The 16,981-nt window shown below is 45.1% G+C and overlaps 1 protein-coding gene across 1 annotated transcript in view; it reads left to right on the forward strand.

Annotated features, from left to right (window-relative positions):
* LOC110520435 (immunoglobulin superfamily member 3) overlaps positions 1-16,981 on the forward strand; it is a 155,248-nt gene that overhangs the window by 89,646 nt on the left and 48,621 nt on the right. The window contains exons 4-5 of the mRNA XM_021597754.3: positions 6,484-6,870; positions 15,518-15,925. Coding sequence (XP_021453429.2) covers positions 6,484-6,870; positions 15,518-15,925 — 795 coding nt within the window. The remainder of the gene's footprint in view (positions 1-6,483; positions 6,871-15,517; positions 15,926-16,981) is intronic.

A 16,981-nucleotide genomic window follows, 5' to 3' on the forward strand; every position in this document is an offset into this window, starting at 1 on the left:
TGCCGGATGTATACAGAATGGTGTCGAGAAGACAGAGAAGAGAGTCAACCCGCAAATTGAAGCCTGTGGCACCCCCATAGAGACTGCCAGATGTCCAGCCACAGGCCCTCTGATTTTAAACACTGATCTCGATCTGAGAAGTAGTTGGTGAACCAGGTGAGACAGTCATTTGAGAAACCAAGGCTATTGAGTCTGCTGATAAGAATGCGGTGATTGACAGAGTCAAAAGCCTTGGCCAGTTCGATGAAGACGGCTGCACAGTACTGTTTTTTATCGATGGCGGTTATGATATCGTTTAGGACCTTGAGCATGGCTGAGGTGCACCCATGACCAGCTCGGAAACCAGATTGCATAGTGGAGAAGGTACGGTAGGATTCGAAATGGTCGGTGATCTGTTTGTTAACTTGGCTTTTGAAATTTTCTAAAGGCAGGGCAGTATAGATATGTCTATAACAGTTTGGGTCTAGAGTGTCTCCCCCTTTGAAGAGGGGGATGGCAGCTTTCCGATCTTTGGGGATCTCAGATGATATGAAAGAGAGGTTGAACAGGCTAGTAATAGGGGTTGCAACAATTTCAGCGGATAATTTTAGAAAGTGAGGGTCCAGATTGTCTAGCCCAGCTGATTTGTAGGGATCCAGATTTTGAAGCTCTTTCAGAACATCAGATGTCTGGCTTTGGGTGATGGAGAAGCAGGGGGGGGGGGGGCTTGGGCAAGTTGCTGCTTGGGGTGCTGAAATGTTGGCCGGGTAGGGGTAGCCAGGTGGAAAGCATGGCCAGCCGTAGAAAAATTCTTATTGAAATTATCGATTATCATAGATTTATCGGAGGTGACAGTGTTTCCTAGTCTCAGTGCAGTGGGTAGCTGCAAAGAGGTGCTCTTATTCTCTATGGATTTTACAGTGTCCCAGAACTTTTTGGAGTTTATCCTACAGGATGCACATTTTTGTTTGAAATGCTAGCCTTAGCTTTCCTAACTGAATGTGTATATTGGTTCCTGACTTCCCTGAAAAGTTGCATATCGCAGGGTCTATTCGATGCTAATGCAGAACGCCACAGGATATTTTTGTGCTGGTCAAGGGCAGTCAAGTCTGGGGTGAACCAAGGGCTTTATCTGTTCTTAGTTCTAAATCTTTTTGAATGGAGCATGCTTATTTAAGATGGTGAAGAAAGCTCTTTTAAAGAGCATCCAGGCATCCTTTACTGACGGAATGAGGTCAATACCCTTCCAGGATACCCGGGCCAGGTTGATTAGAAAGGCCTGCTCGCTGAAGTGTTTTAGTGAGCATTTGACAGTGATGAGGGGTGGTTGTTTGACCGTGGACCCATTACGGACGCAGGCATTGAGGCAGTGATCGCTGAGATCCGGGTTGAAGACAGCAGAAGTGTATTTAGAGGACAAGTTGGTCAGGATGATATCTAAGAGGGTGCCCATGGTTACGGCTTTAGGGTTGTACCTGGTAGGTTCCTTGATAATTTGTGTGAGATTGAGGGCATCTAGCTTAGATTGTAGGACTGCCAGGGTGTTAAGCATATCCCAGTTTTGGTCTCCTAACATTTTGAACTCTGAAGATAGGGGACAATCATTTCACATATGGTGTCCAGGGCACAACTGTGGTCTGAGGGGGGTCTATAACAAGCTGCAACGGTGAGAGACTTGTTTCTGGAAAAGTGGATTTTTAAAAGAAGAAGCTCAAATTGTTTGGGCACAGACCTGGATAGTATGACAGAACACAACTCCGCCCCCTTTGGCAGTTCTATTTTGTCGGAAAATGTTGAAATTGGGGATGAAAATTTCAGGATTTTTGGTGGTCTTCCTAAGCCAGGATTCAGACACAGCTAGGACATCAGCGTTGGCGGAGTGTGCTAAAAGCAGTGACTAAAACAAACTTAGGGAGGAGGCTTCTGATGTTAACATGCATGAAACCAAGGTTTTTACGGTTACAGAAGTCAACAAATGAGAGCGCCTCGGTAATGGTAGTGGTGCTGGGGGCTGTAGGGCCTGGGTTAATCTCTACATCACCAGAGGAACAGAGCAGGAGGAGGATAAGGGTACGGCTAAAGGCTATAAGAACTGGTCATCTAGTGCGTTTGGAACAGAGAGTAAAAGGAGCAAATTTCTGGGCGTGGAAAAAATAGATTCAAGGCATAATGTACAGACAAGGGTATGGTAGGATGTGAGTACAGTGGAGGTAAACCTAGGCATTGAGTGACAGTGAGAGAGGTTTTGTCTCTGGAGGCACCAGTTAAGCCAGGTGAGGTTACCACATTTGTAAGGCGTATTGGGCAGGGCTATGGGCTCTACAGTGAAATAAGACTAATCACTAACCAAAACAGCAATAGACGAGGCGTATTGACATTAGGGAGAGGCATGTGAAGCCGAGTGTTCATAGGGTCCATTGTGTAGCAAGAGATGAGTCAAGGAGCCGATTCAGTAGTTGCTACTACGTTAGGCGAGCTGGAGACACGGCGATTCTGACAGCTAGTGGGCCGGGGCTAGCAGATTGGCCTCCGGTGGCATCGCAACGGAAGAGCCTGTTGAAACCACCTCGGACGAATACGTCGGCAGACCAGTCGTGATGGATCGGCGGGGCTCCATGACGGCAGTAAAGGGTCCAGGCCAATTGGCAAAAGAGGTATTGTAGACCAAGAATTGGCTGGTGGACCTCTTCCGCTAGCCAGGAGATGGGCCTAGCTCGAGGCTAGCTCAAGGCTAATTGGTGCTTGCTTCGGGACAGAGACGTTAGCCAGGAGTAGCCACTAGGATTGCAGCTAGCTACCTGCGATGATCCGGTGTAAAGGTTCAAACTTGCGGTAGGAATCCAGAGATGTGATAGAGAAAAAGCAGTCCAATATGCTCTGGGTTGTAATCGCGCTGTGCAGACTGGCAAGTATTGACCGAGCTGAGGCTTGCTGGTGTCCGAGTTAACGGTGAAGTGGCTAACTGACTACTAGCTAGTAGCTAGTTAGCTGGCTAGCCTCTGATGGGGGTTCCGGTTGTAAAGTTCTTAAGTGTAAAAATAGAAGATCCGTACCACATTGGGTGAGGCGGGTTGCAGGAGAGTATATTCAGTCCGTAGATGGAAAGTGAGATTAAAATATATATTACATTTATACGGAAAAAACAATATTTACACGGGACAGGACGGGGCAAGTCAAAACACATGTCCGACTGCTTCACCATCTTGGAACAAAGGACCTCTCCTTCTCTTTCCATCTCTCTCTATCTCATTCCTCTTTACACATCCCTCATGTTATCTTTCTCTCTCTAAAACGTCAAATTTTTTGCTTTCGCTCCATCTCTGCCCCTTTCTCCTTGTCTCTTTTCCCACCTCTCTCACTTCCGAACTCCTGCATTTAAGACATATCTCTATCTATCTTGTTTTCCTTTCTCTCTACATCTCATTGTCTATTTTCTCTCACTTTCTTTACATGTTTAATTTGTTGCAAACATTGACGGGTACGTCTCCACTTTTACCTTCTCTCTTCCTCCATGTCTCTCACCCGTCAACATTGCCCTGACACAGTTCAGGTTGTATTTTTTAGGACCAATCATAGCAAAACATTTCAAACAGTTGTACCAAGGAAAACGTAAACGAGTATTTCTAATTGGAAGAATATAGTACCTCCCCATTTTGACCTGATTGCTTCAGTTTCGTGCCTAGTGAATACGACCTGGCTGTGTTTGTTGTTGAAATCTAAGTTGAGGCAGTGTCCTTATAAAGCAGGGCACAGCTCCTTGAGTTTACAGTCAGCCCATCTCTGATTTCACAATGCAATATACTGCCGCTTCATTGGTCAGCGAGGGCCAGATTGCCACTGGCCTTTTTTTGGCATCTGCTTTCCACTCTATTAGGGATGAGCTGTGTGTGTGTGTGTGTGTGTGTGTGTGTGTGTGTGTGTGTGTGTGTGTGTGTGTGTGTGTGTGTGTGTGTGTGTGTGTGTGTGTGTGTGTGTGTGTGTGTGTGTGTGTGTTTGGGAGGTGATGCAATGTGTGTGTGAATTGTGTGTAAGTATGCGTGGATCTGTCCAGTTAGTGCCAGACTGTTAGCTGTTAGGCTCAGTGTTATTTACAGACAAGCGGCCAGCATGAAAGCTCACTGTTTGTGCGTGTAAACAGTCCCCCCATCCACCCCAAAGCCATAAGGCTGCTACATAGTTAACCAAATAGCTTGTTTTTGGACTCTTCACATACGCTGCTGCTACTGTATATTATCTGTCACTTTATTCCTAGTTAAATGTACATATCTAAATGCACATCGACCTGGTACTGGTACCCCGTGTATTAAGCCAAGTTATCATGACTCATTGTGTATTTATTATTACTTTTATTATTACGTGTTTTACTTTCCTATTCTAGCACTATTTCTGTTTCTCTGCATTGTTGGGAAGGGCCCGTCAGTAACCATTACACCTGAAGCATGTGACATTACACCCCCTCCCCTATTCCCATAACACTTCCCCACATAACTAATCATACCCAGGCAAATAGCAGTCTTTGAACTTTGCCTCATGACTGTGTTTTCTCAGGAAGTCTGCTTAAAGTCTTTATTACAGCTGGAGGCTAGCACCTCTCTGAGTGAGCCAGGCAAAGAGGAGCGGAGCGGGAGAGATGCACAGAGCTCACCGCCGCTCGTCGTGTGGAAATGAGTACTGTAAATAAAACGCCAGCGTCGCCGTATGCGGAGTGCATCTGTAATTGGGAGCCCAGTCAGAGGTGTAGGCAGTGAAGGCTGTGCTAACAATGTTTGCCGTCTTCTCTCTCTTCTCTCTCAAACAGCACAGGAAGAGCGAGGGAGGGGAGAGGCAATGCTTTTTTCGTCTGCTGGAGAGAATCTTAATTGGCTGTGTTTTTGTCTTGGAGGTGAAACCAAGGGGAGAGGAGGAGGCTGGAGGAGCTGTGCTTTACTGTGGGCATAGCTGACTAGTTGTGTTACTCCCCCTTTCTCTCTTCTTGCCTCTCTCTCTCTCTCTATTCCTCCAATGTGAGGCAACCTACATTAAAGAACAGGATGTGGTGGTGTAATGCTATGAATGTTATATGCTCTTATTTAAAGCAGGTCTCTAGCCCAAGCAGCTAGTCAAGCCCTCATGCGTTATATGAGGATAAGGGAACAGCCTAAATCAGTTGATGAATGTCTGTCTGTTTGTCTGTCTGTTTGTCTGTTTGTCTGTCTGTCTGTCTGTCTGTCTGTCTGTCTGTCTGTCTGTCTGTCTGTGAGTGAGTGAGACTGGCAGAGCTTAAACTATACTGATGCCAAATGTTTTTTTTTTTTTTAGATTAGATTCAACTTTGTCATTGAACAAGTACAGTACAATGAAATGCAGTTAGCATCTGACCAGAAGTGCAAATAAAAGAGAAACAATTATGTACAATGTATGTATAAATTTGCAATGAAGGCAAATGGCAAGTCTAAATGTGCAATGAAGGTAAATTGAAAGTGCAAGGAGGCATGCAACTGAAATACAGGGATAGCAGCAATGAGGTTACCGAGGTTAACATACAACTGAATAATGTCCTTAATCAGACTTTGCAAAAAAATATCATAGTCAAATAGTACAGCGAAAGAGTGCAGTGCAACAAGGTCCCTGAGAGGGAGTACTAGTGGTAGGATATGGCTAGTTTTTTTATTTTATCTTTATTTAATTAGGCAAGTCAGTTAAGAACACATTCATGTTTTCAGTAACAGGCTAGGAACAGTGGGGTAACTTCCTTGTTCAGGGGCAGAATGACAGATTTTTACCTTGTCAGCTCAGGGATTTGATCTTGCAACCTTTCGGTGACAGGTCCAACGCTCTAACCACTAGGATACCTTCCACCCCAGTGCCATGTCACAGAGTTCAGCAGGGTTACAGTAGCTGGAAAGAAGCTGTTCTTGAGCCTGCTAGTGTGGGAATGCAAACAGTTTGCCGCGCGCCCTACGCAGACACAGCTTGTGCTGGAGGTCTATGATGGCAGGGAGCTGGGCACCAGTGATGTGCTGGGCAGCTTTTAGTCTTCCTGTAATCCTTTCTTGGTTTTCTTTGCATTGAGGACCAGGTTGCCACCCCGCTTCCCTCGCCTTTGTTTACGATCTTGACGCCGTCTCCGGGCACTTCCTCTCGGCGATGTTTCAGTCTCCCTGGGCGTTTTCGCGATCTCCAGTGGAAGTTGTAAAATCGCAAAATCTGGGCACACACCGAGCCTTGCGTTGTACACGAGCCGCCATGATCTGGGGGTGGGGATCTGGGGGTTAGTAGGGATGACAATTTTCTCCTATCCCTTCGCCCCTTCCTTCCCCCACTCGCTTCTAACCTGCCTCCCTCCCTCCCCCATATTGGGACTTCAGCATCCATTAACATTCTCTTTTGATTAGGGACTGAAGTATAAAGATGTGTTGACACATTGACATGTGCTCTCTGGAGACAGGAGGAGCTCAACTCTGCTTAAACTGCTTTGCAACTCATTTTATCTCTCTCTCTTTTATCCCCCTCTCCCACCCCCAGATCGGGACTTCTCTATCCAGGTGAGCACGGAGCGTCGGTCCTTCACAGCGGGCGAGCCGCTGGAGCTGCGCTGCACCATCGATGCCCAGAGCGTGCCCGAGCGCTTCTTCTCGGTGTCGTGGGTGTTCAGCAGCTCGCCGGTGGCCGTGATAGGGCCCAGCGCTGTGCCCGTCCTGGGACTCGACTACGTGGCGCGCGAGGCCGCTGGTCACATGACTGTGCGCAAGGAGAGCCCCACTGTGCACTTGCTTAAGCTGCAGCACCTCCGACCAGAGGATGCTGGGAAATACATCTGTAGGGTCACGGAGAGGGAGAAGACACCCACCGGGGACTTTATAGACCGGAGCAAGAGGTCACGCAACGTCCAGATCACCGTCCAGCCCATCAGTGAGTATCAACACGGCACCCTATTGGCCCCTGGGTTAGTAACCAGGCCTCCCAGTAACCACTTGGTCAGTTAAACCAGAGATTTTCAAACCTGGGTCCACTGAGGTTCTGCAGGGGGGGGTCATATGTGGAAAATGCTAACTAACATTAGCCCAGTGATTGTGGAAGTAGATAAATGGCTTCATTGTGAAATTCTCGGAAATTGCAGTCATAGGAGGAAATTGCAGTCATTGGAGCTAATTATAGTTTTTTTACTGTATAAAGTGGTAATTTCCGGGATGTAAAAACAATGTGTCAACTTAAACTACCAAAACCAGAGAGAAAGCATGCAGAAAAGAAATTGAACTATATATATATATATATATATATATATATAGGGAGAATCGAAAATGTTCTCTACGCCACCAAGATTCTTTGTAGCTAATAGAATATGTTAAGAGTTTACACTTCCTCTTCCAATGAACTGTGGGGAGGTCAAAATAATGAAACTGTCTACCAAATCTATTAATTTAATGTTGATTACTTCTCCTTGCCATTATCATTCACCTGATGATAAGACAAGATGTGACCTTTTTTATTTTTTGATAACATATGATGAGTGTCCCTGGGTTGCCGGTTTGCCTGGGCATGAGGTCCCAGCATCTAATTGTCCCTTTGATAATAGTATTCCTTTTTAATGATATGCATGATGTATTCTCCCAGAGCCCCCTCTGTCTCTCGGTCAGATACCTTTCTTCCCAGAGAACAGCAGCGCCTGAGTCACTCTGAGAATAAAGGCATTCTTTATTCTACCATTATTTTCTGTGTCAGTGGATTGCTAAAGTTAGGTAATGCAGTATTAGGGTCCTTCACATTCCCTCAGCTCGGGGCTGCGAGCGAAAGCTGCTAGCTTGGATAATGGAGAAAGCTGGCGAGGAGGATGGAGGACGCTGAGCTAACAGGCGTGAAATGAGTGTGTGGAGAAGGAGAGAGGGAGAGAGAGAGAGAGAATGGGGCCTACCTCTCCAGGGCCCACTAATGGATCCCTGGGCTAAATTACTGTGTTCTGCTGGGTTCGAGGGACTCAGCTGGGCTTTCAGAGGGGTGGCCGCTAGGGACATGCTGGAGCACAAGCTAATACAACACCCACAAAAACTTGCAGGGCACAATGTTCTCTTCCTCTCTCTTTCTGTTTACTAGTGAAGTAACTCCCCTCTGGTCTTCAGCTCTATAACCCCTCTACAGCACCCTCCCTCCTCTCTATCCCTCCTCTCTATCCCTCCTCTCTATCCCTCACTCTTTCTTTCACTATAAGGGCTGGTCTTGAATCCTAAATCCAGCTGCTACCAGCATTAAAACACAATAACAACCCACCCCAACTCACCCTAAATAAATCAAATCAAATGTATTGGTCACATACACGTGTTTAGCAGATGTTATTGCAGGTGTAGCGAAATGTTTTTATTACCTTTTTTGTAATACGGTAATAACACAAAAACATTCTGGGCTAATAATGTAAGAAGTAACACATAAAAAAAACTGCAAAGTTGCCTAGGGGCTAGAAGCACGGCTCAACTATCTATCAGCGCCATTTTTAGGAGTAGTTCACTATTTTTAGGAGTAGTTCACTATTTTTAGGAGTAGTTCACTATTTTACATCTTGTAAGATGGTTGCTCACCCTGAAAGTAGTCTATGGAGCAGGAGAAAATAAAATGTAATCAAATCACATTTTATCGGTCACATACACATGTTTAAGGTGTTATTGCGGGTGTAGCGAAATGCTTCTATCGTTCAGTTTTCTTTAAACAGCCACTACAAACTTCAGCTAACTTTAGCCACCACAACCTAACAATCAATGGAAGTAATAGGGGCATGTGAGCATTTTTTTATGGCCAATTGACCTTTTAAGTAACATCAAACCAAATATGGAGTAGATTTGAATTGATTTCAGGTGATTTGGACATATTTTTTGTAAACACACATTCTTCCATCACTTCAATTTGTTGTTAGCTTGTGGTAGCTAAGGTTAGCTGAAGTTTGTAGTGGCTGAACCATGGATTACAGTTTTGTCTTGGCCCAAAGACTACTTTCAGGATGAGGGACCATCTAACATCAAGTTGTGAATAGTGAACTACTCCTTTAAGCAAGCACCCCCAACCTCATCCCACTCCCGCCCAAAACTGTCCCCAAACAAAGCCCCTCTGGCCTCGGCATGGCTCCAGTAATCCCCAAAATGCTGCCTAATGGGACCTTTTGTTTCCCTAACAGAGGTTTAATGTTCTATATAAGCATTTTATGGAGTTTTTACAGTGTAATAACCATGATTACAGCAGGGAGGGAGGTCAAAATGTACCGGGCTGCAGGCAGCGAGAAGAGAGGTATGGGGTCAAGGTGACTCCCCTATACAGACAACACCCCCGACGCACCTACCTCTAGTTACCACCACTTGCATCTGGGCCAATTAGACAGTGGCCTCTGTGTGGCCCTGATTGGGGGGATGGGTGATGGGGGAGTATGGGTTAGAGAGGGCTGAGAGCGGGAGGGCAGGCAGAGGGAACAGAGAGCTGTAAACAGTGCTGACAAATCAGTCCTGATGGATGAGTTTACCTTGCAGGGGAGAGGGGTCCTGAAGCGCTGCTATGAATTACAAACACACACAGAGAAAGAGAGAGAAAGAGAGAGAGAGATGGGGGGAGCGAGCGAGTGAGAGTGGGGCAGTAGACGGAAAGGAACGGAGATAGAGAGGGGATTAAAGAGGAGGGGGGGAGGAAAAACACACAGTGAAAAGATATAGGTGAAAAGAGAAGAATGAAGAAAGGGAGATGGGGGAGACAAGTTACAAGTGGGAGACATAAAAAGAGGAAAAAGATCTGAGATTTGAAGAGAGAAGGAGAAAAACAGGCAGGTTTGAAGAGGAGAGAAGCTGCCCTCTGCCTGCTTAACCATGTGTGATGTTCACGCACATCCACATTGACACTTAGAGCTGAGAGACGGAGAGAATGTATAATGTATTTAACACCGAAAAAAGCTGGGTTGAAATCAAAAGACGGAGGGAGGAAGAGAAACGGATGGAGGCATTCCTTTTGTTCATCGAAGTGTGAAAGGCTGCTTCATTCTGTATTCTCCCAAGAGCTTGTTAGGAGGGGTGGTTAGCTCTGAGAAAACCTCTGATGGCAGAGAGAACGAAATGGAGAGAACGAGGGAGAGAGAGAAAGAGGGAGAGGGAAAGAAGCCTTCCCTGTGTCTCTGGAGACTAAGCCCATCACCCCGAGGGTTAAGGGGGTGTTTTGGCTGGGCAGCGCTCCACCAGGCTCTGCCGTGTGTGAAAGAACTTGATGTGATGCGAGAAGGAGTGAGGGGCTTTTTAAAGCACAGAGGACGGACGGCTGAACACTTTTATCCTTCTATCCTGCACTTTCTTCTGAGGCGGAATCCCTCAGACGCTGAGCCGTGTGATCTCAGGGCCGGCCCCGGGTGGACCGGGGGTAGATGCTGCATTACATTTGGTTTCAGAAGTGGGATCTGCTAACCCCCACGCATCAGTCCACTGGGGTCTGTGTGTGTCTGACATTCTCTCGCTCTCTGCTCAGGTGCCCCTAGGCTAAAGTAGAGGGATCATCTCCAGAGACACACATGCTGCTGTGTCATACATACAGTACCAGTCAAAAGTTTGGATACACCTACTCATAGTAACCAAAAAATTGTTAAACAAATCAAAATATATTTTTTATTCTTTAAAGTAGCCACCCTTTGCCTTGATGGCAGCTTTGCACACGCTTGGCATTCTCTCAACCAGCTTCACCTGGAATGCTTTTCCAACAGTCTTGAAGGAGTTCCCACATATGCTGAGCACTTGTTGGCTGCTTTTCCTTCACTCTGCGGTTCCACTCATCCCTAACCATCTCAGTTGGGTTGAGGCCAGGTCATCTGATGCAGCACTCCATCACTCTCCTTCTTGGTAAAATATCCCTTACACAGCCTGGATGTGTATTGGGTCATTGTCCTGTTGTAAAACAAATGATAGTCCCTCTAAGCACAAACCAGGTGGGATGGCGTTTTGCTGCAGAATGCTGTGGTAGCCATGCTGGTTAAGTGTGCCTTGAATTCTAAATAAATCACAGACAGTGTCACCAGCAAAGCACCCCACACCATCACACCTCCTCCATGCTTCAAGGTGGGAAACACACATGCGGAGATCATCTGTTCACCTGTTCTGCGCTCATAAAGACACAGCGGTTGGAACAAAAAATCTCAAACTTGGACTCATCAGACCAAAGGACACCAGTCTAATGTCCATTGCTCATGTTTCTTGGGCCAAGCAAGTCTCTTCTCATTATTGGTGTCCTTTAGTAGTCGTTTCTTTGTAGCAATTTGACCATGAAGACCTGATTCACGCAGTCTCCTCTGAACAGTTGATGTTGAGATGTGTCTGTTACTTGAACTCTGTGAAGCATTTATTTGGGCAGCAATTTCTGAGGCTGGTACCTTATCGTCTGCAGAAGAGGTAACTCTGGGTCTTGCTTTCCTGTGGCGGTCCTCATGAGAGCCAGTTTCATCGTAGCGATTGATGGTTTTTGCGACTGCACTTGAAGCAACTTTCAAAGTTGTTGAAATTTGACCTCCATGTCTTAAAGTAATGATAGACTGTCATTTCTCTTTGCTTATTTGACTTGTTCTTTGCTATAATATGGACTTCGTCTTTTACCAAATAGGGTTATCTTCTGTATACCACCTCTACCTTGTCACAACACAACGGATAGGCTCAAACGCTTAAGAAGGAAGGAAATTCCACGAATGAACAAGGCATACATGTTAATTGAAATGCATTCCAGGTGACTACCTCATGAAGCTGTTTGAGAGAATGCCAAGAGTGTGCAAAGCTGTCATCAAGGCAAAGGGTGGCTATTTGAAGAATCTCAAATATGAAATATATTTTGATGCTTTATTGGTTACTGCATGATTCCTTATGTGTTATTTCATAGTTTGGTGTCTTCACTATTATTATACAATGTAGAAAATAGTAAAAAAAAATAAAGAAAAACCCTTGAAAACTTTCGACTGGTACTGTATTTGCTGAACAAAAATATAAACGCAACATGCAATAATTTCAACAATTTTACTGAGTTACAGTTCATATAAGGATACAGTCAATTTAAATTAATTCATTAGGTCCAAATCTATGAATTTCACAATACTGTGCAGGGGCCCAGCCATGGGTGAGCCTGGGAAGGGCATAGGCCCACCCACTTGAGAGCCAATCACAATGAGATTTCCCCCACAAAAGGGCTTTATTACAGACAGAAATACTTCTCAGTTTCATCAGCTATCAGCTGGATGAATTTTCTTGGCGAAGGAGAAATGCTCACTAACAGGGATATAAACCAATTTGTGAAGAACATTTGAGAGAAATATGCTTTTTGTGCATATGGAACATTTCTGGGATCTTTTATTTCAGATCATGAAACATGTGACCAACACTTTACATGTTGCGGTCATAGTTTTGTTCAGTGTATATATGCGTTTTACTGTCACACACAGTGTCAAGAAAAAGTATGTGAACCCTGTGGAATTACCTGGATTTCTGCATAAATTGGTCATACAATTTGAAGACCTAAGATTAAGAAGATAAAGAATTGTTGACTTGACTTTCATAAAGCTGGAAAGGGTTACAAAAGTATCTCTAGAAGCCTTGATGTTCATCAGTCCACAGAAGTCCACAGTAAGACAAATTGTCTTTAAATGGAGAAAGCTCAGCACTGTTGCTACTCTCCCTAGGAGTGGCCGTCCTCTGCGCAAGAGCTCAGTGCAGAATGCTCAATGAGGTTAAGAAGAATCCTAGTGTCAGCTAAATCTCTGGAACATGCAAACATCTCTGTTGACGAGTCTACGATAGGTAAAACACTAAACAAGAATGGTGTTCATGGGAGGGCACCACAGAAGAAGACACTGCTGTCCAAAAAAAACATTGCTGCACGTCTGAAGTTGGCAAAAGTGCACCTGGATGTTCCACAGTGCTACTGGAAAAATATTCTGTGGACAGATGAAACTAAAACGTTGATGAACACACAACACTGTGTGGAAGAAAGAAAGGCACAGCACACCAACATCAAAACCTCATCCCAACTGTAAAGTATGGTGGAGGGAGCCGAATGTTAGGCTATCTGTCCGCCAATTGAAGCTCAACAGAAGTTAGGTGACGCAACAGGACAACAACCCAAAACACAGAATTAAATCAAAAACAGAATGGCTTCAACAGAAGAAAATATGCTTTCTGGAGTGGCCCAGTCAGATTCCCGACCTCAACCCAATTGAGATGCTATGGCATGACCTTGAGCAATTCACACCAGACATCCCAAGAATTTTGCTGAACTGAAACAGTTTTGTAAAGAGGAATATTCCAAAATTACTCCTGACCGTTGTGCAGGTCTAATCCGCAACTACAGAAAACATTTGGTTGAGGTTGTTGCTGCCGAAAGAGGGTCAACCAGTTATTAAATCCTAGGGTTCACATAGTTTTCCCACCCTGCACTGTGAATGTTTACACGGTGTGATAAATAAAGACATGGAAACGTATAATTGTTTGTGTGATATTAGTTTAAGCAGACTGTTTGTCTATTGTTTTGACTTAGATGAAGATCCGATCAAATTTTATGACCAATTTATGCAGAAACCCAAGTAATTCTATAGGGTTTACATACTTTTCTTGCCACTGTACACTGAAGTGTAGTTGTTTTACAAACTAGGGTTAAATGCCATGCTCATCGAGGCATCAACAGGGTATTCAAATGAGCAACCTTTTGGTTACTGGCACAATGTTCTAACCGCTGCGGACCCTGCCGGATTACCTGCCATACATACATACATACATACATACATACATACATACATACATACATACACACACACACACACACACACACACACACACACACACACACACACACATACATACATACGACAATGATCCAAAACACAAAATCAAGTCTACATGAAAATAGTTAAAAAGCAAAACATTTTTAGTTTTGGAATGCCCTAGTCTAAGTCCAGACCTAATCCCAATTGAGATGTTGTAGCTGATTTAAAATAGTTCAAAAGTGTGCAAAGTGCACACCAAAAGTCCTGCACAGCAACGCGAGACTAATCAACAACTACAGGAAGTGTTTGGTTGGAGTCATTGCAGCTAAAGTTATTGAGAGTAAGGGGGAAATTACTTTTTCCCACAGGATAATTGGGTGTTACATAACTTTGTTTATTAAATAAATGAAATAAGTATGTAATTTGTTATTTGTAACGTCAGGTTCCCTATATCTAATATTAGGTTTTGGTTGAAGATCTGATGACATTCAGTATAAAAAATATGCAAAAGTAGAGAAAATTTGTAAGGGGACAAATACTTTTTCACAGCACTGTACAGGCATAGTCAATATACTCTAGATGCCAATACCGGTACATACAATACTGCTCGTGTCTATGATTTATTTATTTATTTTTTTAAAAGCATGAGCTGGCGCACACCTCAAAAAGTTGGTAGAGGTGCAGACTAACGACGAGTAAACTGTATGCTATAAAAATAGAGTTGCTAGCTCCTATCAGGTATGAAGGTAAGACCCAGAGGCAGACCATGTCGAATAAACAATAGTTTAATATTCCAACAGGGCTAGGCAATAGACAGTTCAAGGAAGGCAGGGGTCAGTAAACCAGAGGTGGGGCATCCATACCGGGCGGCATGCAGAGGTCAGTAATCCAGAGGGGGGCAAAGGTATAGGTCGGCAAGCAGGCAGGTCAGGCAGGCAGGCTCGGAGTCAGGACAGGCAAGGGTCAAAACCAGGAGGGTGAGAAAAGAGAGACTGGAAGGAGGAGCTGAGACACAAAACGCTGGTTGACTTGAACAAACAAGACGAACTAGCAACAGACAAACAGAGAACACAGGAATAAATACACAGGGGATAACGGGGAAGATGGGCGACACCTGGAGGGGGGTGGAGACAATCACAAAGACAGGTGAAACAGATCAGAGTGTACAAGCTCCCAGTAATTTATTGGGTGAACCACCAGCAAGCTCCCAGTAATTTATTGGGTTAACCACCAGCAAGCTCCCAGTAATTAATTGGGTAAACCACCAGCAAGCTCCCAGTAATTAATTGGGTAAACCACCAGCAAGCTCCCACTATTTTATTGGGTAAACCACCAGCAAGCTCCCAGTAATTTATTGGGTAAACCACCAGCAAGCTCCCAGTAATTTATTGGGTTAACCACCAGTGTTTCAGCATCACTGTGCCCGTCTTCTATGAATTTTTCAAAATAAGAGGCCTGGGTCTATTATTTCATTTTTTTATTCAACATTTTGTTTCTGAGGTTTGGATCAATTTTGACTGATTTGTTTATTTTTTCTCTCTCACTTCCTATTCCTCCACTCTCCCCCTCCCTCTCTCATTCTCACTCCCTATTCCTCCACTCTCCTCCCTCCCTCTCCCTATTCCTCCACTCTCCTCCCTCCCTCTCCCTATTCCTCCACTCTCCCCCTCCCTCTCTCACTCCCTCTCCCTATTCCTCCACTCTCCTCCCTCTCTCTCTCCATTCCCTCCCTCCCTCCCTCCCTCCCTCCCTCCCTCCCTCCCTCCCTCTGAATTATCTCTCTCTCCCCCCACTCCTCTCTCCCTCCACCAGAGAGTAATGTCACAGTGTCTTTGTCCAGTAACTCGTCGGAGGTCCAGGAGGGGGACGTGGTCCAGCTGACCTGCTCCATCCACTCCACCGCGGGTCCTCTCTCTGTGGTCTGGCAGTGGAGTGAGAAGCAGGGCTCCACCCCTCCCCAGAACCTGGCCTCTGTAGACCGCGACGGGACTGTCCGACCAGGCCCTGGGTACCGTGAGCGTTCCAGCTACGGGGAGATCCGTGTGGAGAGGGTACAGGAGGACATTTATACCCTGTCCCTCTACAACGCCCTGCCTGGGGACGAAGGGCTGTTCTGGTGCACGGCCACAGAGTGGGTGGAGGCCGGGACAGAGTCCGAGCAGAGTTGGGAGAAGATAGGGGAGAAGTCAGCTACTAAGGCCATCACTGTTAAGACCGTGGGTGAGTGTGTAGCATGGCGCCGTGACTCAGGAAGATACAAACACATATACTCACACACACCATCACTGTCACAACATTATGCAAGGGACCCTCACACAGAGTACAGTATACACACACACACACACACACACACACACATCAAGGTAATTTTGTCATGACAAGTTGTAAGCTTTTGCAACAGGCTAACATACCCTCATACACACGAGCATAGCTGTGAAGAAAATTCTTTAGCTTTTCCCTGGAACGAGTACACACACACACGTCAGGCCATCAGTGTGTAGACAATTGGTAAGCGTGTGCAGAGGGATGTCAGGAACACACAGAGAACAGTTTATGCTGTAAGAGATTGTGATGACTAGCTCATTTAGGGTCTGGAAAACAAAGCACGCTTTATTCATGTAGGTATGAATATCCCCCCAAGGGGTATGTGCCACTACAACACATTCACACACACACACACACACACATACATACACACACCATGCTGATTTCAAATGTAGTTTTACTTTTTTATGATATTATGCTCAATGGACACCAAACACACAATCTTGACTTGAGACACACATTCCACTACTTGCATACACACAGATTAGCCAGAATTATTATAATGTAAATGCAGTTGTAAATGTGTTTAGCAGTGGGCAGGCTTTTCTCTGTCAGTGCTGAGTTAAGCTGAACATCCCTGGTACAGGCTGACTGAGCGCACTGGAGCGAAGCACTGACTGAGGCACTGGGGAGCCAAGGGCTCAGCACACACAGCAGAGGGATTAGTCCCTTTGGTGTCAGCTTTTTAACTGGTCATTTGTTGTGTTTTAGCAACTGATGAATTATGTAGACTATGTAGATCTTGGGGTTTGTTATCGTTCCGACACGTTTATTTTCATTTGTGTGTGTGTGTGCGTGTGCGCTCATGCCTGTTTGTGTGTACTAGGGATGGGCATTTTAAATAATTTCAGTATTCTTACAATATCATGATATCTGGATAGTCGAAATACATGTGTTTTTACAGAAAAACACATCTTTTTAAAAACTTCAATGGAGACTTGCTTTCGCAGC

Source organism: Oncorhynchus mykiss, chromosome 3 (genome assembly GCF_057628025.1).
Source record: "Oncorhynchus mykiss isolate SJ-2025 chromosome 3, ASM5762802v1, whole genome shotgun sequence".
Taxonomy (NCBI): Eukaryota; Metazoa; Chordata; class Actinopteri; order Salmoniformes; family Salmonidae; genus Oncorhynchus; species Oncorhynchus mykiss.